The 23,563-nt window shown below is 43.5% G+C and overlaps 2 protein-coding genes across 15 annotated transcripts in view; one reads left to right on the top strand and one right to left on the bottom strand.

Annotated features, from left to right (window-relative positions):
- ZNF157 (zinc finger protein 157) overlaps positions 1–23,563 on the bottom strand; it is an 89,498-nt gene that overhangs the window by 63,790 nt on the left and 2,145 nt on the right. The gene's annotated exons all lie outside the window — the stretch shown is intronic.
- LOC140847402 (endogenous retrovirus group K member 10 Gag polyprotein-like) lies at positions 877–23,509 on the top strand. Of its 2 annotated transcripts, XR_012127386.1 has the most exons (3): positions 877–3,075; positions 16,196–16,335; positions 21,502–23,509. XR_012127386.1 is itself a non-coding variant. In XM_073227641.1 (2 exons), exon 2 carries the CDS (start codon positions 17,229–17,231, stop codon positions 18,228–18,230), a length of 1,002 nt encoding a protein of 333 aa, XP_073083742.1. In that variant the 5' UTR covers positions 877–3,075; positions 16,196–17,228; the 3' UTR covers positions 18,231–23,509. The 2 variants fall into 2 exon arrangements, 1 of the variants encoding a protein (XP_073083742.1); XM_073227641.1 differs by having other exon boundaries at positions 16,196–23,509.

Here is a 23,563-nt window from a genome sequence, read left to right as displayed (position 1 = left end):
ACGGAAATCTCCTCCCAAAAACACATATATTTTTGAAAATACAACAAATACAACTATTCCTAAAAGAGAGACCAGAAGATACAGGACAACAGCCAGGCTACATCTAGATCTGCGAGAACCCAGTGCCTCATGAAGGGGGTAAGATACAAGCTGCAGCCCGGCGGGACCCGAGTGCCACTCCTACCCCAGCTCCCCGGTGGGAGGAGAGGAGTCAGAGTGGGGAGGGAGAGGGAGCTCAGGACTGCTAAACACCCAGTCCAAGTCATCCGCACTGGCAGCGCAGCTACACAGTGAGTGGTGTGCTGGATACTAGGGAAACAGAACAGTAAAACCTGCAAGTGGGTCCCCACAGCTGGTGCCCCTGGGACAAAAGAAAAGCGAGTGCTTTTTGAAAGTCTTAAAGGGACAGGAGCCTCACAGCTGGACAGAGGCATCCCAACACACTCAGCCCAGCAGCTGGGAAACCCAGGGAACTCCGGGTGCCCTAACCCCCTGGGTGGCAGTGCAGCTCTGAGGCCACTCACAGCAATAAACAGACTGCTGCCCGTTCCCCCTCCAGCATGGCCCCGTCATAGCAGAGCAGCACCCTGAAAGCGGCCATGCTCACAGCAACTGCGCAGAGCTCACTCCATAGTGGCCCAGGCACGAATCAGAGACCCCACCTGTGAGCAACTGCCCAGCACAAGCCACTAGGGGTCACAGTTCTCCAAGGAAAGGAAGGCCAGGGCAAGTGGAAAGGGACTTGGTTCTCCCACCTGACACAAACACATGCGCCAACTGCCCACGACAACCTTTATCACCATGAAAAGGCGGAAGAATTTGATCCAGACCAGAATAATCCAGACATCTTCCTGTAAGAGGGAACCTGGGGAGATAGATTTAACCAAAATTCCTGGAAAAGAATTCAAAATAAAGGTCATAACCATGCTGATGGACTTGCAGGGAAACATGCAAGAGCTAAGGAGGGAGAATACAGAAATAAAACAATCTCTGGAAGGACTTAAAAGCAGAATGGATGAGATGCAAGAGGCCATTAATGGAATAGAAATCAGAGAACAGGAACACAGAGAAGCTAATGCAGAGAGATCTCCAGAAATGAAAGAATATTAAGAGAACTGTGTGACCAATCCAAAAGGAACAATATCTGCATTATAGGGGTACCAGAGGAAGACGAAGAGAGAAAAAGGGATAGAAAGGGTATTTGAAGAAATTATTGCTGAAAACTTCCCCAAACTGGGGAGGAAATAGTCTCTCAGACAACAGAAGCATACAGAACTCCCAACACAAGGGACCCAAGGAGGACAACACCCAGACACATAATAATTAAAATGGAAAAAATCAAGGAAAAGGACACAGTATTAAAGGCAGCCAGAGAGAGAGAAAAGTTCACCTACAAAGGAAAACCCATCAGGCTATCATCAGACTTCTCAACAGAAACCCTACATTCCAGAAGAGAATGGCATGATATATATAATGCAATGAAACAGAAGGGCCTTGAACCAAGGATACTGTATCCAGCTCGATTATCATTTAAATATGAAGGACAGATTAAACAATTCCCAGACAAGCAAAAGTTGAGGGAATTTGCCTCAAACAAACCACTTCTACAGGGTATTTTAGAAGGACTGCTCTAGATGGAAGCACCCATAAGACTAAACAGATGTCCCCAGAGAAAATAAAATCACAGCAAAGAAAGCAGAACAACCAAATACTAACTAAAGGCAAAAAATAAAATCAACTACCCACAAAAGCATTCAAAGGAAACACAAAAGAGCACAAAATAAAACACCTAACATACAAAGAATGGAGGAGGAAGAATAAGGGAGAGAAATAAAGAATCATCAGACTGTGTTTGTAATAGCTCAATAAGAGAGTTCAGTTAGACATTAAGATAGAAAAGAAGCTAACCGTGAACCATTGGTAACCACGAACCTAAAGCCTGCAATTGCAATAAGTACACATCTTTCAATAATCACCCTAAATGTAAATGGACTGAATGCACCAATCAAAAGACACAGAGTAATATAATGGATAAAAAAAGCAAGACCCATCCATATGCTGCTTACAAGAGGCTCACATGAAACCCAAAGACATGCACAGACTAAAAGTCAAGGGATGGAAAAAGATATTTCATGCAAACAACCAGGAGAAAAAAGGTGTTGCAGTACTAGTATCAGACAAAATAGACTTCAAAACAAAGAAAGTCACAAGAGATAAAGAAGGACATTATATAATGATAAAGGGGTCAATCCAACAAGAGTATATAACCATTATAAATATATATGCACCCAATACATGAGCACCAACATATGTGAAACAAATACTAACAGACTTAAAGGAGGAAATAGGATGCAATGCATTCATTTTGGGAGACTTCAACACACCACTCACTCCACAGTACAGATCCACCAGATAGAAAATAAGTAAGGACACAGAGGCACTGAAAAACACACTAGAACAGATGGACCTAAAAGACATCTATAGAACTTTACAGCCAAAAGCAACAGGATACACATTCTTCTCAAGTGCACATGGAACATTCTCCAAAATAGACCACATACTAGGCCACAAAAAGAGCCTGTTGGGACCTTTTGCCTCTTTCAGGCTTGTAACCAAGAAAAGGCTGCAGGCTGGGGATTTCCACCCTCCCTCATTACTTACGCATTCGTGGCCCAACTGAGTTTCCACACACGCACTCTTAGCCCTAACTCTGCCTCCCCACCTAACCTAAAACCTGCCTAAGACCCTAGTGACAGATGAGATAATCAATTCCCATTGGTTTCTGCTATTTCCTTATCTTCCCCTATATAACTAAGCCTCTGATGCAATAAAGCTGAGTTTTGCTGTGCCTCCAAGGCTGACACATCTCCCGGCTTGGTGTGGTTTTGTTTTCCCCAGATCTCTGGGGAGGGTGACCGAGCCGTCAATACTTGCCCTCTCACTCAGCCCCCGGGGATAACAGGCTGGTCCTGCTTGTCACACACACACACACACACCCCACCTTCTTGTTGCTGAGGAGCAACAACTGGTGCCCCGTGTGAGGAACGCTTCACTGACGAGCTAATCGGACCATGGGTAAGTGTATTCCCATAAACTATGGTGGGACAAACTTCCTCAAAGCCTGATCCTTCCCTTGAGTCCCTTAGGGTCCTTCTCAAAAGCAGGGGCTTAGAGCTTTCTGATAGTCAGGTTATCAAGACCTGGGAGATTTTAGTTAAGGTCGCCCCATGGTTACTGGAGAGTAATTTCTTTGACTGGGAGACTTGGGATCGGGTAGAGCAGCTCGTGCTCAAGGCCCAGGTTAACAGGGGTGAAATCCCCCCTCTAGGGACTTTCTCCACTTTGGCAGCCTTGAAGAGTTGCTTCCCTCCCTGGCCTCCCAAACCACCCGCTAAGGATTCAGGAGATAAGAGGCCACTGGAGCAAGGGCCCCCTCTCGGGGAAAATTGGGTCCTCTGCCCCCACCCGAAACCACCCCTTCAGGCCAGGAGAGTGATAAAGAGCCTAAGAAGGATCGAAGCGGCCACACCACCAACCCATTTGATGCTGCTCCCTGGCCTCCCAAATCTACAGCCCCCTTGTACCCACCACTTCCTGGTTCTAGTTCCCCTTCTAACCCTTTCAAATCACCATCAGCTCCCCCTCCCCCATACCAATGGGCAGGGGTTTCAGCTCCTCTCCCATATAAGGACTTGTGCTCTCCTGTTGGTTGTCCACCTCAAGAGAATCCAGGGCTCCACCCACAACCTGACCTAGGGCCATGTCAGCTATTTCCTGTCTATGTTAATCCCTGAGGTAACTGCCCTGCCCCCTGGTACCCTTGGGAGCCAGGTGACCTTAAGGAGTTAAAGAAGGCCGTTCTTGAGGACAGCCCCAATGCTCCTTGGACTGAGACCATCATCCAGGGACTTGCTCACCATCCATGCACCGCTGCAGATTGGAGGGCTCTTGCCCGGGCGGTTCTCCCTGGCCCCCTTTATATTACGTGGTTTGCTTTGTATAAAGAGGAATGCCAGCAACAAGCAGAGAGGAATCTGACATACTCTTTTACATATATATAGATGATATTATCTTGGGGGCCACTTGTTCCTGCAAATTAGATGACCTCTTTTAAAGGTGCCTTTCCCTGCTCAAAAACTACAACTTTCAAATTGCCCCAGATAAAGTTCAACAGGTAGCTCCTTTTAAAATTTTGGGGACTACTTTAACATTAGATGTTGTTTCCCCTGTTAAGCCCCAGTTATGTGTTCAGGATGTGTATACACTACCACAGCTCCAGAAACTGCTGGGGGAAATCAATTGGATGAGGCCCAGGACTCCTATAACCACAGCTGATCTTACCCCTCTTTTCAACCTATTAAAAGGCCTTAACCTAGCCTCAACAGTGACTTTAACTCCTATACATAGAGACACATTGACAAAAGTTCAACATGCTATTGATAATGCTGCCTTAAAAAGATATAATCCAAATTTGCCACTAACCCTCTATATTATGGCGGGAGAGACCCTCCTCACTGCCCTTTTGGCTCAGGAGGGAGATCCCATACATTGGATACATCTATCTGTGGGAGGGGCACCCTGAGTGTACTCTATAGTGGATCAAATGGCTGACTGCATTGTCAAGGGACGAGATCTTTCTGTCTGTATTTTCGGGTGTGAACCCCACTCTTTGATCATCCCTTTTCAGGTCAATGATTTCTCATGGCTACAGAGAAATAATTCCAGATTGGCAATGGCCATGGAGGGCTTTCTGGGGATAGTGGACTGTCACTATGGTCCCTATGGGTGGATGAGTTCTTTTGGCCAATTGGCGTGGCAGCCGCCTAAAATGTTCCTCACTGAGGCAGACGCCTCTTTCCCCTCTGTTTTTACCGATGGGGGTAAACAGGGAGCCTCTATGGTAATGTTCCCCCCAGGCACAAGTGAGTGCCCTCCAGCCATAACCCTCTTTCATGAGGTACAGGGCTCTGCCCAGTTTAAAGAGCTTTATGCTGTTTTTTTAGCTCTGTCTGAGATCCAAGGCCCTCTTAATCTGTTTTCTGATAGCCTTTACATTGTCAATCTACTGCCCAACCTTGTGGGCCCTCACATCAGACTTGATAATAATCCCATCACTCCTTTAATGATTCAAGCCCGCCATTTGTTAAAACAGAGACTAGTTCCCCTTTTTGTACAACATTTAAGGGGACATCAGGACTTGCCAAGCTTTTTATCGAGGGGAAATGCTCTTGCAGACCGACTAGCTTCAGCCTACACGGTACAGGAGGCCACCTCTTTTCATCAACTTACACACACTAATTGGAGGGGACTACACCATCAGTTCCCTCAAGTCCCTGTCAGAAACTTTAAAAAGATCATTAGAACATGTAAATCATGCCAGCCCTTTCTACAGGTTCCTCCGCTTCAAAAGGGCGGAGTGAACCCTCGAGGCCTGAGGCCCAATAATCTTTGGCAGACTGATGTCACACATTTTGCCCCTTCTGGGAAGCTTAGATACATATTTCTAACAGTTGATACCTTCTCCAGGCCTGTTGGGCTACAGCCCATACGAGAGAAAAATCCAAACATGCCATAAGCCATTTTCTCCAGTGCTTTGCCATCCTTGGCTTGCCAGACCAAATCAAAACCGATAATGGTCCCTGCTTTATCAGTAGATCTTTTACTGAATTCTTGAGGAAATAGCAAATTTTTCATACCACTGGAATTCCTTATAACCCTAAAGGACAAGCAATCGTAGAAAAACACAATCATATCCTCAAAGGTCAATTAATAAAACAAAAAGGGGGAACACTCCCCCCCCCATGATCAACTAAAGATGGCATCACTTACTCTGAATATTTTAAATTTTGCCAAAGGCAAACACTTCACGCCTTTTCAAAAGCACTGGACAACAACTGTTACTTATTGGACAATTAGAGCCCGATGGAAGGACGCCCTTGCTGGAGAATAGAGGAGCCTAGACCCCCTCATTACAGCTGGAAGGGGATTCGGCTGTGTCTTTTCGACCAATGAAAAAAGGCCGATCTGGGTCCCCGCAAGGGATCTCAAGTATTACCCTCCTACAGAGGGGGAGTTCACTGATGTCAATGATGACCCAGAAGGCCCCTCGCCTCCTGAGGATATCTCTCTTCTCTCTCTCTTTCAGAGTCCACAATGAACCCAATGATGCTGGTCTTCCTGTTAATAGCGATGAATCTCCCATTAGCTAAGACAGGATTTGGAGATCCCAGTCAAGCAAGGGCCATACTACGAAAGACCATCAGAGACCCCTGCACGGCCTGTGCTTTTGCCAAGACCCCTCCCCCATAACCTGTTATACTTCTACCAAAACCTGCCCTAATGGGCAACGGGCAGCTACTCTTACAAAAGGGAGAGAAAATGGATGCCCTGGAAGGGTTCTCGATCACAAATGTTGGCAAGGCCCCAAAGTATCCTCACCCATCCCAGGGAAACCCCACTCTAATTGTCCTTGCACCACTTTTCAAGCCTCCATTCATGCTACATGCTATCAGGAGGTTAGCCCCTGCACTCACCGTAACAAAACATACTGGTATGCGATTCTGACAGAAGGCAAGACTAAATATGCTGACTGTCAAGAGAATAGGGGAGCTCATGCCTGCTGGAATCGAGTTGCCCCTATAGGCATCTCTGATGGGGGCGGAGTCCAAGATCAGGTTCGACAGCACCAAATTAAAAAACTGATAGACAGGCTGATTGAAGACCAAATCCCCCGATTTACCACCCTCTTAGCCTCCCAGAGATCAGGGGAGAATTGCTTCTTGTTCCTGAGACACAATCAATCATACAGGCTGCTTTTACCTTACTCAACACAACTAATCCTGATTTAGCTAAAGATTGCTGGCTGTGCTTGAAGCCAGGATCATTACGAGTCAATGCTCTTCTTGTTAACCTGTCACAGACTGAGCCCCAGTGCCCACTATTGCCCTCAAGCTCTGGGGTCTATCTAGACCCTCTCTCCCCTAAAGGCCCATGCTTCAAAGCTGACCCTGTTCTGATAATACTAGTGGGATAGATGTAGGTCGAATCCACTATTCCTTTTGCCAACAAAATATTACTGTGAACAATACTCTTCTCCGTCCCCCTAATGGAACAGTCTTCATTTGTGGGGGAGACGTGTTTGGCTTTCTCCTGACAGGCTGGACGGGGCTTTGTGCTCCAGCTGTAATTTTCCCTGACATTGGAGTGGTCCCTAATAATCAGTGCCTCCCTATTCCTGCTTTAGACCACATCAGAGATAGACCAAAAAGGGCCATTCAGGTTATCTCCCTGCTTTTAGGCCTTGGAGTGGCCATCGGAACTACCACAGGGACAGCAGGATTAGGGACCTCCCTACATTATTATAAAGCCCTTTCTCAACAGATGATTGATGACATACAAGCTGTAGCCAGCACAATTCCTGCCCTTCAAGCACAATTAGATTCCCTCGCAGAAGTAGTCCTACAGAACCGTAGGGGGCTTGACCTCCTCACAGCTGAAAAGGGAGGCTTATGTCTCTTTTTACAGGAAGAATGCTACTTCTATGCGAACCGCTCTGCAATAGTCCAAAATAAGGTCAAACAACTTCAAGAAGATCTCGAGAGACGCAGACAAGAATTACAAGCCAATTTTCTTTAGACTGAGTTATATAGCTTGTTACCCTATCTTCTGCCCCTCCTTGGTCCCATCCTTCTTTTGCTCCTACTTTTCACTTTTGGGCCCTGCCTTGTTAACAAGATTATCCAGTTTGTCCAAAAAATAACTGAACCAATTCAGTTGATGAGAGTGCAAGTACAATACCAGAGACCCCCTACAGTTGCTGTGAGCCTTATGATGCAGCAGTGTCCATTGTTTGCCCGACTATCTCCCCATGTGCCCATGATGGGTAACATCTCCAAAGTGGAGACAACCTAAGACAGGCCTCGGGGGATTTGTAAGCTTGGGACAACCGAGGAGCTGCAAGGTACCCAGTGACGGGTAAGATCCCCAGAGGGGGACAACCTAAGACAGGGGCCTTGCCTGCCGGGACATCCCAGAGGATTTATAAAACAAAAAGGGGGAATTGTTGGGACCTTTTGCCTCTTTTAGGCTTGTAACCAAGAAAAGGCCACAGGCTGGGGATTTCCACCCTCCCTCATTACTTCTGCATTGGCGGCCCAACTGACTTCCCGCGCACTCACTCTTAGCCCTAACTCCATCTCCCCACCTAACCTAAAACCTGCCTAAGACCCTACTGACAGATGAGATAATCAATTCCCATTGGCTTCTGCTATTCCTTATCTTCCCCTATATAACTAAGCCTCTGATGCAATAAAGCTGAGTTTTGCCGCGCCTCCAAGGCTGACACATCTCCCGGCTTGGTGTGGTTTTGTTTTCCCTGGATCTCTGGGGAGGGTGACCGAGCCGTTGACACTTGCCCTCTCGCTCAGACCCTGGGGATAACAGGCTGGTCCTGCTTATCCCCACCCCCTCCGCCTTCTTGTTGCTGAGGAGCAACAAGAGCCTCAGTAAATTCAAAAAGACTGAAATTCTACCAACCAAATTCTCAGACCACAAAGGTATAAAACTAGAAATGAATTGTACAAAGAAAGCAAAAAGGCTCACAAATACATGGAGGCTTAACAACATGCTCCTAAATAATCAATGGATCAATGACCAAATCAAAATAGAGATCAAGCAATATATGGAAACAAATGACAACAACAACACAAAGCCCCAACTTCTGTGGGATGCAGCAAAAGCAGTCTTAAGAGGAAAGTATACAGAAATCTAGGCATATTTAAAGAAGGAAGAACAATTCCAAATGAATAGTCTAAAGACACAATTACAGAGATTGGAAAAAGAAGAACAAATGAGGCCGAAAGTCAGCAGAAAGAGGGACATAATAAAGATCAGAGAACAAATAAATAAAATTGAGAAGAATAAATTGAACAAATAAATAAAATTGAGAAGAAAAAAATTAATGAAATCAAGAGCTGGTTCTTTGACAAAATAAACAAAATAGATAAGCCCCTAGCCAGACTTATGAAAAGAAAAAGAGAATCTACACACATCAACAGAATCAGAAATGAGAAAGGAAAAATCATGACGAACCCCACAGAAATACAATGAATTATTAGAAAATACTACAAAAAACTATATGCTAACAAGCTGGAAAACCTAGAAGAAATGGACAATTTCCTAGAAAAATACAACCTTCCAAGACTGACCAAGGAAGAAACACAAAATCTAAACAAACCAATTATGAGCAAAGAAATTGAAGCAGTAATCAAAAAACTACCCAAGAAAAAAAAACCCAGGCCAGATGGATTTACCTCGGAATTTTATCAGACATACAGAGAAGACATAATACCCATTCTCCTTAAGATTTTCCAAGAAATAAAAGAAGAGGGAATACTTCCAGAATCATTCTATGAAGCCAGCATCACCCTAATACCAAAACCAGGCAAAGACCAAACCAAAAAAGAAAATTACATACCAATATCCCTGATGAACATAGATGCAAAAATACTCAAAAAATATTAGCAAACAAATTCAAAAACACATCAAGAGGATCACACACCATGATCAAGTGGGATTCATCTCAGGGATGAAAGGATGGTACAACATTCGAAAATCCATCAACATCATCCACCACATCAACAAAAAGGACAAAAATCACATGATCATCTCCACAGATGCTGAAAAAGTATTCAACAAAATTCAACATCCATTCATGATAAAAACTCTCAGCAAAATGGGTATAGAGGGCAAGTACCTCAACATAATAAAGGCCATATATGAAAAACCCACAGCCAACATTATACTGAACAGCGAGAAGCTGAAAGCATTTCTCCTAAGATCAGGAACAAGACAGGGATGCCCACTCTCCCCACTGTCATTCAACATAGTACTGGAGGTCCTAGCCATGGCAATTAGACAAAACAAAGAAATAGAAGGAATCCAGATCGGTAAAGACAAAGTCAAATTGTCACTATTTGCATAAAAAACCCTAAAGACTCCAATCCAAAACTTCTAGAACTGATATCAGAATACAGCAAAGTTGAAGGATACAAAATTACTATACAGAAATCTGCGGCTTTCCTATACACTAACAATGAACTAATAGAAAGAGAAATCAGGAAAACAATTCCACTCACAATTGCATCAAAACGAATAAATACTTAGGAATAAACCTAACCAAGGAAGTGAAAGACCTATATCCTGAAAACTATAAGACACTCTCAAGAGAAATTAAAGAGGACACTAAGAAATGGAAACTCATCCCATGCTCTTGGCTAGGAAGCATTAATATTGTCAAAATGGCCATCCTGCCCAAAGCAATATACAGATTTAATGCAATCCCTATCAAATTACCAACAGCATTCTTCAACAAACTGGAACAAATAGTTCTAAAATTCTTATGGAACCACAAAAGACCCCGAATAGCCAAAGCAATCCTGAGAAGGAAGAATAAAGTGAGAAAGATCTCGCTCCCCAACTTCACGCTCTACTACAAAGCCACAGAAATCAAGGCAATTTGGTACTGGCACAAGAACACACCCACAGACCAGTGGAACAGAATAGAGACTCCAGACATTAACCCAAACATATATGGTCAATTAATATACGATAAAGGAGCAATGGACATACAATGGGGAAATGACAGCCTCTTCAATAGTTGGTGTTGGCAAAACTGGACAGCTACATGTAAGAGAATGAAACTGGATCATTGTCTAACCCCATGTACAAAAGTTAATTCGAAATGGATCAAAGACCTGAATGTAAGTCATGAAACCATAAAACTCTTAGAAAAAAACATAGGCAAAAATCTCTTGGACATAAACATGAGCGACTTCTTCATAAACATATCTCCACGGGCAAGGGAAACAAAAGCACAATGAACAAGTGGGAATATATCAAGCTGAAAAGCTTCTGTACAGCAAAGGACACCATCAATAGAACAAAAAGGCATCCTACAGTATGGGAGAATATATACATAAATGACAGATCCAATAAAGGCTTGATGTCCAAAATATATAAAGAGCTCACCCACCTCAACAAACAAAAAGCAAATAATCCAATTAAAAAATGGTCAGAGGAGCTGAACAGACAGTTCTCCAAAGAAGAAATTCAGATGGCCAACAGACACATGAAAAGATGCTCAACATCGCTTGTCATCAGAGAAATGCAAATTAAAACCACAATGAGATATCACCTCACACCAGTAAGGATGACCACCATACAAAAGATAAACAACAACAAATGTTGGCAAGGTTGTGGAGAAAGGGGAACCCTCCTACACTGCTGGTGGGGATGTAAATTAGTTCAACCATTGTGGAAAGCAGTATGGAGGTTCCTCAAAATGCTGAAAATACAAATACCATTTGACCCAGGAATTCCACTTCTAGGAATTTACCCTAAGAATGCAGCAGCCCAATTTGAAAAAGACAGATGCACCCCTATGTTTATCAAAGCACTATTTACAATAGCCAAGAAATGGATGCAACCTAAGTGTCCATCAGTAGATGAATGGATAAAGAAGATGTGGTACATATACACAATGGAATATTATTCAGCCATAAGAAGAAAACAAACCCTACCATTTGCAATAACATGGATGGAGCTAGAGGGTATTATGCTCAGTGAAATAAGCCATGCAGAGAAAGACATGTACCAAATGATTTCACTCATATGTGGTATATAAGAACAAAGGAAAAACTGAAGGAACAAAACAGCAGGAGAATCACAGAACCCAAGAATGGACTAACAGTTACCAAAGGGAAAGGGACTGGGGAGGATGGATGGGTAGGGAGAGATAAGGGGGAGGAAGAAGAAAGGGGGCCTTACGATTAGCATGTATAATGTGGGGGGGCACAGGGACGGCTGTGCAACAGAGAGAAGAGGAGGAGTGATTCTACAGCATCTTACTACGCTGATGGACAGTGACTAATGGGGTATGTGGGGGGGATTTGCTGAAGGGGGGAGTCTAGTAAACATAATGTTCCTCATATAATTGTAGATGAATGATACCAAAATTAAAAAAAATACTGCAACCCAGTAGGATTCTTAAGAAAGAAGATGTTGGAGGCATTATGCTCTCTAAGTTCAAACTATATTACAAAGCTGTAGTAATTAAAACAATATATTATTAGCATAAGAACAGACACATAGATCAACAGAACAACCCAGAAATAATCCCACACATATATGGCCAATTAATTTATCACAAAGGGGGCAAGAATATTCAATGGGGAAAGGACAGTCTCTTCAGTAAATGGTGATGGAAGAACCAGACAGACATACACACACAAAAAAAAAGAAATTGTGTCTCTGTGTTACACTACACACAAAAATTAACTCAAAACAGTTTAAAACCTTGAATGTAAAAACTGAAACCATAGAACTCCTAGAAGAAACCACAGGCAGTAAGCTTCCTAACATTAGTCTTGGCAATGATTTTTTGGATTTGACTCCAAAAGCAAAAATAAACACGTGGGACTACACTGAACTAAACAGCTTCTGCACAGCAAAGGAAATCATCAACAAAATGAAAAGGCAACCTATTGAATGGGAAAAAATATCTATCAATTGTGTATCTGATAAGGGGCTAATATCGAAAATATATAAATAACTCACAACTCAATAGCAAAAAACAAACAATCCAATTAAACAATGTGCAGAGGATATGAACTAACATTTTTCCCAAGAAGAAACAAAGACAGCCAGCAGGTACATGAAATGATGTGTAATGTTACTAATTATTAGGGAGACACAAATAAAAACCATAATGAAATATCACCTCACACCTGTTAGAATGGCTATTATCAAAAAGACAAGATCACAAGTGTTGGTGAGGAAGCTGTACACTGTTGGTGGGAATGTAAACTGCTGTAGCCACTACGGAAACCAGTATGGAGGTTCCATAAAAAAATTTAAAAAAGAATAATGACATGATCCAGTAATTCCACTTGTGGGTATTTATCTGAAGAAAGGGAACATATTAACTCAAAAAGATACATGCACCCCACATGTTCATTTCAGCATTATTTAATATAGCCAAGATATGGAAACAACTTAAGTGTCCATTGACAGATGAACAGATAAAGAAGATGTAGTGTGTTCTGTGTGTGTGTGTATGTATATAATTCAGCTATAAAAAAGGAGGAAATTTTGCCATCTAAAAGAACATGGATGGATCTTGAAGGCATTATGCTAAATGAAGTCAGACAGAGAAAGAAAAATACCATATGATCTTACTCATATGTGGAGTCTAAAAAAAAAACTAAGCTCATAGATAAAAAAAACCAGATAGGTGGTTGCCAAAGGCAGAGGTTGGGGGGCAGGCAAAATAGGCAAAGGTAGTCAAAAAGTACAAACTTCTAGTTATAAAATAAGTCAGGGGGATGTAATGTACAGCATGGCAACTACAGCTAATAATACTGTATTACATATTTGAAAATTGCTGAAAGTAAATCATAAAGGTCTCATCACAAGAAAAAAATATTATAACTACATATGGAGATTGATGTTAACTAGACTAACCTGGTGATCATTTTGTGCTATATACAAATATCAAATAATTATGCTGTACACCTGAAACTAATATAATATTGTAAGTCTATTATACTTAAAAAAATAAGACAACATAATATTGGTTAAAGAAAAGACAAATACATCAATGGAATAAATAGACAGCCATAGACCACACAAATATAGTCAACCAATTTTTGACAAGGGAGCAAAGTCAATTCAAAGAAGAAAGGATACCTCTTTCAACAAAAAGCGCTGAAATAATTGGACATCTATATGCAAAAAAAAATCTAGACACAGTCCTTACACAAAAATTAACTCTAAATGGATCTTATAACTATATGCAAAACGTGAAACTATAAAATGTCTATAAGATAACAGGAGAAAACCTAAGTGATCTTGGGTTTGGCAATGGTTTAAAATACAACAAAGTCACCCCTATGTTTATTGCAGCACTATTTACAATAGCCAATATATGGAAGCAATCTAAGTGTCCATCAGTAGATGAATGAATAAAGAAGACATGGTACATATACACAATGGAATATTATTCAGCCATAAGAAGAAAACAAATACTACCATTTGCAACAACATGGATGCAACTAGAGGGTATTATGCTCAGTGAAATAAGCCAAGCGGAGAAAGACAAGTATCAAATGATTTCACTCAAATGTGGAGTATAAGAAAAAAGAAAAAACTGAAGGAACAAAACAGCAGCAGACTCACAGAACCCAAGAATGGACTAACAGTTATCAAAGGGAAAGGGACTGGGGAGGATGGGTGGGAAGGGAGGGATAAGGGGAAAAAGGGGCATTATGATTAGCACACATAATTTACTGGGGGGGCACGGGGAAGGCAGTATAGCACAGAGAAGACAAGTAGTGATTCTATAGCATCTTACTACACTGATGGACAATGACTGTAATGGGGTATGTGGGCGGGACTTGATAATGGGGGGAATCTAGTAACCACAGTGTTGTTCATCTAAGTGTATATTAATGATACCAAAAAAAATTAAAATAAAAAAGTACAGCACAGGGAGTATCATGAATAATATTATAACTTTGGAGACACATGATAACTATACTTATCATGGGGATCATTTCATAATGTATAAAAATTTCAAATCATTTTCATGTATACCTGAATATAATAGGGTATCATATGTCAATTATACTTCAATGTTAAAAATAGAAATAAAACACCAAACTTAAGAAAAATTTACAACTTGGACTTTATTAAAATTTGTAAATTCTGCTCTCTGAAAGACACTGTTAATACAATAAAGAGACAAGCCACAGAATGGGAGAAAAATCTGCATAACACATTATCTGATAAAGGATTTATATTTAAAATATACAAAAAAAAAACTAAACTAAACAATAAGAAAACAAACATCCCAATTTTAAAAATGGGCAAAAGATCTGAATAGACATTTGACCAAAGAAAATATACAGATGGCAAATTAGCACATAAAACTATGCTCAACATAATTTTTCATTAGGGAATTGTAAATTAAAACAACAGTGAGATACCATTACACACCTACTAGAATTTTTAAAATCCAAAAAACTGACAATACCAAATGCTGACAAGGATGTGGAGTAACAATGCTCATTGTTGGTGAGAATAAAAAATGGTGAATAACTTTGGAAGACAGTTTGGTAGTTTATCAGAAAGCTAAATAGTCTTACAACCCAGGAATTGCACTCATAATTATTTACCCAAATGAATTGAAAATTTATATCCATACAATAACCTATACATAAATGTTTATAGCAGCTTCATAATGAATAGCCAAAAACTGGGAACAACCCAGATGTCCTTCAATAGGTAAATGGATAAGCACACTGTGGCACATCCATTCAATGGAATATTATTCAGTGATAAAAATAAACAAGCTATCAAGCCTTGAAAAGATGTGGAGGAACCTTAAATGCAAATTGCTACATAAAAGAAGCCAATCTTAAAAGGCTACAGGCTATATAATTCCAAACTACATGACATTTTAGAAAAGGCAAAACTAACAGACAGTGAAAGAATCAGTAGTTGATGGAGGTTCCAGAAGAAAGAAAGGAAGGATGAATAGCTGAAGCACAGAGGAAACAATTCTGCAAGAAACTGTAATAGTAGATATACTACATTATGCATTCATTGAAACCCATTGAGGATGCAACATGGAGTGAATCTTACTATAAACTGTAGACTATAATTAATAATAATGTTTCAGTATTGGTTAATTATAACAAATGTACTTGGATATTAATAATAGGGGAAACTATGCCAAAGGAGGTGGAGTTAGAATACTATATGTGTGGGGGCCCGGCCTACGGCTGAGGCTGAGCCCCACTCTAGCTGGACAACGCCCTAAAGATGGCACCTGCTTCCTAGACACCACCCTTCCTGGCCCTACAGCTCAGCGCATAAGGAAGTCTCCATGATTGGCTTGTCCCCATTTCCGTGCTCATGCTCATAGCATGCTTTTCACATGTTTCCAATAAGACTGAACCTGGCGTGTGATCAGTCAGCTGATTGGTTGGGATATGCTATATAAGCTGCTGCCCTGGAGGAAGTGGTGGTTGTTGTTTTTTGCTTTTGCCTTTCGCTAGATGGATGCTCGGACACCCATAATAAAGATTCCTAACAAACCAGGCCTTCGGTGATCGTTCTCCTGCTATCGCCCTAGATGGCGGGATGCGATAGCTGGTGCTGAAACCCGGGATGAAAACCTGGCGTCCGAGGATGGAGTGGAACTTCTCACCCTGCGGCGATCTGAGTGGACACCCTTTGGAAGAGTTACACGAGTGACTGACATTTTGGAGAGTGGTGAGTATGGTCAGGGACAAAGTGAAAGCAACATCAGGTCGTGCGAATGCAAGCAATTGTGGTGTGTGTGTTTAGCCTTTGTGTTCCTTGTCTTGTTCTATCTTAGTCTGTATATGTTTCTGCGTTTCCTCATGAAAGAATAAGAGCGCTGTGGAAAGTTTGCAGGTAAAGCAACGTAGACTAAAGTTCGTGGGAAGCGACGAAAACCAGTTAGCGAGGACTCTCAGGCTGTAAGGAGACTCAATTCAGGGGTACGAGCGCGGGCACACGTAACCTCAACTTAGAATAGAGTCAACCTCCTTTCCTCCGCACTATGGGTTCAGAGGTGTCTAGGATGCGGGTGGAGGAACCACTCCGGGCACTCCTAAGGGCTAATGGAGAGGGGGAGGAAGTCCTGGAAGATGTCCGGGAGGAAAGATCCTCCGCTAGGACCTCAGAGAGGGGGTCCGAGCGAGGAGGATCTACAGATGAGGAAGGGGAGCTATCGGGGGAGGAATTAGAAAAGCATATAAGGAGACTTAGAATCGCCCAGAGGAAGGAACACCCTATCCCCCGCAGTTATCCCTCCCTAACACAGCTGAGGCAACAGAAAGAGGAAGAGGAGTCGGAGGACACCCCCCACTCAACAACCCCGAAACCATCCTTGAAAATGGTGCCGTCAGCCCCCCCCCTTCCTCCGGCTTCATTTGCAGAACCGCCCCCATATCATGTACAGCCCTGTTGTTGTACGTGTGATTGCAATCAAGGACTAGAAAGAGGGGGGTGGAGGGAGTGGCTGAGAGAACAAGGAAGTGCCGCTTTCCCTGTATTTGAAGACCCTAATACACAACAGAGGTATCATCAAGCCCTAGATTTCAAGGTCATTAAAAGTCTGAAGGAAGCATCCACAACGTATGGCCCCCCAGGCAGCTTTCACTGTTTCTTTAGTGGAGTCAGTAGCTTCTCTTAATCTGACACCGGATGATTGGGCCAATGTAGCAAGAGCAGCCCTCTCTGGAGGTCAGTACCTGACATTTAAGACAGCCTGGCAAGAATTTTCACAGGACACGGCTCAGCATAATGCCGCAGCAGGTAATCATCAATGGAACTTAGACATGTTGATGGGCACGGGTCCATATTTGGGTCAACAGAATCAGGTAGGATTCCCCCCAGAGGTATATATGCAAATAGCCGCAGCAGCAGTGAGGGCCTGGAAGATGCTGCAAGGCACAGGTGACCTACAGGGTCAGCTGTCAAAGGTGTTGCAAGGATCTAATGAGCCATATGCAGACTTTCTAGCCAGACTGATGCAAACAGCCGGTCGCATATTTGGTGATGTTGATACTGCTATGCCCCTTGTGAAGCAGCTGGCCTATGAGCAGGCCAACAAATGGTGTAGGGAGGCCATAAGACCCTGGAAGAACAAAGATCTGAGTACTTATATTAAGGTTTGTAGGGACATTAATGACAGCGTGGTGCAAGGACAGGTTATGGCCGCAGCCATAACTCAGGGATTGAGAGATGCTCGTGGCAGGTCAACCCCTCCTGGGGCCTGTTTCTACTGCAAACAAATGGGTCATTTGAAAAGAGATTGTCCCAAGTTGAAGGAAGCCAACAAACCTGCTAGCAGGCCCAAACCAAGATTATGCCCGAGATGTAGAAAAGGAAATCACTGGGCCAGTGAGTGTAGGTCAGTGGTAGATGTGGAAGGCCGACCGCTGCCCCCTCAAGAGCCAAAAAACGGGAGGAGGGGCCCTCCACCTCAGGGCCCGCAAATGTATGGGGTGGTTCAACAGATACCCAGAACTCACCACCCTTTGACAGATCAGGGAGTTCACCCAGCACCAAGGGATCACGGAGAGCAACAGCAGGAAGCGCAGGAGTGGACATCTGTGCTGCCACTAGACTCATATTGACCCCTGAGATGGGAGTTCAAGTTGTAGAGTCAGATTTTAAGGGACCTTTGGCAAAAGGAGCAGTGGGTCTCTTATTGGGCCGGAGCTCCACTACTAAAGCAGGGTTAATAGTACACCCAGGAGTTATAGATCCAGACTATGAAGGAATAGTTAAAATTATGGTCTCCTCCCCACGAGGAATCATGACTATTAGCCCAGGAGATCGCATTGCTCAAATTCTTATGCTTCCTAGCAAACATGATTTGTATGCTCATAAAAATGCTGTTCGAGGATAGCAAGGGTTTGGGTCTTCTGGGGCTCCGCTGGCTTGTCTTACATTGGATTTGGGAACCAGGCCCATGCACACCTTAGAGATCAGAGGTAGGCATTTCTCAGGATTGCTGGACACAGGAGCAGACCGTAGTATCATAAAGGAAGATGAATGGCCAAAGGAATGGCCTTTAAATTGAGCTGCACAAACCTTAAGAGGACTCGGGATAGCCCAAGCGCCCCTATGTAGTGCTGCTTCACTGTCTTGGATGGACCAAGAAGGGCACGAGGGGATAATTCAACCCTTCCTGCTAAACATACCCGTGTCCCTCTGGGGAAGAAATGTACTAACCCAAATGAATCTCAAATTGACCACGGAACCTTTCTACAGCGAACAGTCTAACTGCACTCTGAAAAGACAGGGCTACCCCGGGACAGGTGGACTTGGGAAGAACTTGTCGGGTTGAGAAAAGTCCATTCCTTTGTCTAACATTACACCCAGTCGATTTGGAGGGCCTGGGCTGGGTTTTTCCTCGGGGCCACTGAAGGAGAACAGCAAATAAAGATTCAGTGGCGATCTGAGAATCCTGTGTGGGTTCCTCAGTGGCCCCTTACTAAAGAGAGGAAGGAAGCAGCCCACACTTTAGTACAGGAGCAGCTTGCTGCCAAGCATATTCAGGCCTCTACCTCCCCCTGGAACACACCTATTTTTGTGATAAGAAAGAAAACAGGGAAGTGGAGGCTTTTACATGACCTTAGGGCTGTAAATAAGCAGATGGTGCTTATGGGCTCAATACAACTGGGTTTGCCACTGCCCATGGCCCTGCCTAAGGATTGGAAAACGATAGTTGTGGATATCAAAGACTGATTCTTTTCTATCCCCCTTCACCCTGAAGATTGTGCCAAATTTGCCTTTACCATACCTGCCATTAACCATGACTGCCCAGATGAGTGCTATGAATGGAGAGTATTACCGCAGGGAATGGCCAATAGTCCCACTATGTGTCAACTATATGTGAGTAAGGCTTTGTCAGTTGTCAGAGGAAAGTTTCCTAACATGATCATCTATCATTATATGGATGACATCCTTTTGTGTCATGAGAGCAGCAGGGAGCTAGAGCAAGGTCTGTTTCTTGCAGTTGCACTTCCAAAAATGGGGCCTGGCTATAGCCCCAGAAAAAATCCAGAAGACTAGTGCCAAGAGTTATTTAGGAATGAGATTAGAAAGCACCCTGGCCAGACCCTTGAAAATAGTTATAAGGACAGATCACCTAAAAAATCTTAATGATTTCCAGAAACGGCTTGGTGATATAAATTGGGTGCAACCCTACCTAAAGCTTACTGATGAAGAGCTCCAACCTCTCTATGCTATACTGAGAGGTGACCCAGATCTAACATCACCCCGCTCACTTACTGATCAGGCAAGAAGGGCATTGGAACTCGTCCAATTCCGTTTAGAACTTGCTCAAGTGGATAGAATAAATTATCAGAAGCCTCTTTCCTTTATTACGCTTCCCAGCAATCATAGCCCCACAGGCGTGCTCTGGCAAGAGGGACCCCTTCTGTGGGTGTATTTAGCTCATTCACCAGGAAAAACTTGATTTGGTACCCACAGTCTATAGCGGACTTAATCCTCAAGGGAATCAAGGTGGCAATCAAAACCTTTGGAATAGCGCCCTCTATTATCATAACTCCATACTCAGCGACACAGTTAGAGTGCCTTGCCTCTTGTTGTGACACATGGGCCATTGTACACACCGTCTCTCAAGCCTCCTTTGACAATCATTACCCAAAGCATCCGTGGCTACAATTTTGCTTGTCTAACCCAGTTGTTTTCCCGAGAAACACCAGACATAAACCCATACCTAAAGTAAGAGTACTGTTCACTGATGGTTCTAAAACTGGCATTGGGGCCATAGTCACTGATGATGGCTCGTGGACCTTCAATTTCGCGACTACCTCGGCCCAACAGACAGAACTATTGGCAGTGATGCGAGCATTTGAGCTCTTTCCAAAGGAACCCTTTAACCTTCTATCAGACAGCCAGTATGTAGTGAATGCTGTCTCTGCAATAGAGTGCGCAGGTCACATTAACCCCTCCTCATCCGTCTTAAATATTCTTAGATGCCTACAGCAGATAATTTGGGACCGTTCAGACCCCTTTTTCATTGGACATATAAGAGCTCATACCTCCCTTCCGGGGCCCCTCGCCAAGGGAAACCATCGCGCAGATTCCCTGACTAGGGAATCTACTATGTTTGTGGTAACAGACCCTGTGGAACAGGCCAATCTATTTCACAAGAAATTTCATGCTAATGCCACCACCCTCCGCCTGAAATTCCAGATCACTAGAGAACAGGCGAGAGCCATAGTGGTCAGCTGCAAGTGGTGTGTATCGCTTCTTCCCCCTACCCCCATAGGGGTTAACCCAAAAGGATTGCTTCCCAACCACATTTGGCAAATGGATGTCACTCACATCCCCGAATCTGGCAGGATGAAATATGTTCATGTGTCTGTGGACACCTGCTCAGGTGTTATCTTTGCATCCTGCCACATGGGGGAGAAATCTCGGGATGTCATTTCCCATTGTTTGCAAGCATTTTCGGCCTGGGGAAAGCCCAAGCATCTGAAAACGGACAATGGGCCAGCGTATTCATTCAAACCATTCCTTACCTTTGTCAAAACTCTAGACATCAAACATACTACCGGCATTGCCTACAACCCTCAGGGTCAGGGTATGGTGGAACGCACCCACCTCACCCTCAAGAATGCCTTATATAAACAAAAAGGGGGAATAGGAGAAGACTTTAGATCCCCCAGAGACAAATTAAACATCATATTATTCATTTTAAACTTTTTAACACTGGACAAAAATGGCCGCAGTGCAGCAGAACGGCACGGCCAAAAATCCAATCCAAAACACATGCCTAAAGTTTTGTGGAAGGATGTGTTGGAAGGAACATAGAAAGGCCCAGACGCAGTGATAATCTGGACCCGAGGCTCAGTTTGTGTTTTTCCACAGGACCAGCAGAACCCCGTTTGGGTGCCTGAACGTCTGATACGCAGAGTGGAAAACCCCGGAGTGGAGGTACAAGATGATCGCACTGCTTCTGCTCCTGCCGTGGATCCTACAGCAGGCGACAGCGGAGCCGAGAATGCTGTGGGGAGTGGTGAAGGCGTGGCCTCTGCCACTCCCGGTACAAGAGAGACTTCGGCATCTCTGCAGCCTTTGCCTTGGCCGTTGCCACCTCGGTGGCCGCTACAGCTGCAGCCACCGCCGCGCTATCACCATTCCTACAGCAGAGACGCTGAATGGTCTGTCCCAGGCCACTGCCTCGGCAATGACAATACAGAACGTCATCAACGGCCATTTTAAGAATGGGATGGCCTTGGTCAACCAACGCATGAACCTTCTTCAAGAACAACTGGACCTCTTGGGGGAGGTTTTGTCTGTGGGCTGAGTCCATTCTTATACGGGGGTGTATTACTGGTATTCCTTTTCATAATTATTCTAAAGCTGCCAACTTGTCCAGACAGTTAGGCAAGATGTTAACCACAAATTGGTCCAGTGAGCTTGAAGAGCTCACCACTCAGCTACGGTTAGAAATTTTGAATGTTAGCTCCAAGAAGGTAGAGATGCTCTCTGTAGCTCAAATAGCTGAAACTGTGTTAAACGCCACCAAAGCCTGGTCAGGTGTAGGTGTCATAGGAATATTGCTAATTGTGGGCCTCCTCCTGCTTGGGAGGAAAGTCTGTTCCATACAAAAACAGCAACAGGGAGAACGGAAGGTCCTGTTGCAGGCCATGGCAGCACTAGAGGAAGGCATCTCCCCTAGAGTATGGCTTAATATGCTGGATCAGTAGTCAAGGACGGGTAAGATCGGGAGCTGCGCATATCAACCTAAGACAGGGCGCAGACCTAAGCTGTCTGTTGCCTGAGGACGGGTAAGAATGCCGCAGACTCCGGACGACCTAAGACAGGCATGATCCCGACAGCCCTTTGGTTATAAAACAATAAAGGGGGAGATGTGGGGGCCCGGCCTACGGCCGAGGCTGAGCCCCACCTTAACTGGACAACGCCCTAAAGATGGCGCCTGCTTCCTAGACACCACCCTTCCTGGCCCTACAGCTCAGCACATAAGGAAGTCTCCATAATTGGTTTGTCCCCATTTCCGTGCTCGTGCTCATAGCATGCTTTTCACATGCTTCCAATAAGACTGAACCTGGCGCGTGATCAGTCAGCTGATTGGTTGGGATATGCTATATAAGCTGCTGCCCTGGAGGAAGTGGTGGTGGTTGTTTTTTGCTTTTGCCTTTCGCTAGATGGATGCTCGGACGCCCATAATAAAGATTCCTAACGAACCAGGCCTTTGGTGATCGTTCTCCTGCCATCACCCTAGATGGCGGGACATGATATATATGGAACTATATATATATACTATTTTCTTAATTATTCTGTAAATCTGAAACTACACTAAAAATATTGTCAATTAATTGTTTTAAATGTGCTTAGTATCTTAGTACATAACCCAGCAATTGCACTCACGTGCATTCATCCCATACAAAAACCTTATACAATCTTAGCATCTTTATTCACAATAGCCAAAAACTGGAAACAACAAAGATGTCCTTCAACTAGTGGCTGGTTAAGTAAACAGTGGTACATCCATACCATGGAATACTATTCAGCAATAAGAAGGAACAAACTATTCAATGCAACAATTTGTATGAATCTCCAGAGAATTATGCTGAGTTAAAAAAAAAAGCCAATCCCAAAAGGTTACACTGTATGATTCCATTTATATAACATTCTTGAAATGACAAAATTCTAGAACTGGAGCACAGATTAGTGGTTGCCAGGGGAGTTGAGGGAGTAGGTGTGGTGGGAAGTAGGTGTGGCTATTAAGGGGATAACCTGAGGGATCCTTCTGACAGAAATGTTCTGTATGGCAATATTCTGTTTGTGATATAGTACCAAGGTTTTGTAAGATGTTACCATTGGGGGAAACTGGGTAAATGGTATACTGCATTTGAATCTACAATTATCTCAAAATTAAAATTTATTTAAGAAAAAAACAGGCAAA

This window comes from Manis javanica, chromosome X, assembly GCF_040802235.1.
Source record: "Manis javanica isolate MJ-LG chromosome X, MJ_LKY, whole genome shotgun sequence".
In the NCBI taxonomy this organism is placed as follows: Eukaryota; Metazoa; Chordata; class Mammalia; order Pholidota; family Manidae; genus Manis; species Manis javanica.
Note: the sequence above shows the minus strand (reverse complement) of the source record. Positions and strands in the feature narration are given on the sequence as shown.

Coding starts and splice junctions, on each gene's coding strand:
- LOC140847402 (XM_073227641.1), top strand. CDS start 17,229: ATGGCCCCCCAGGCAGCTTTCACTGTTTCTTTAGTGGAGTCAGTAGCT.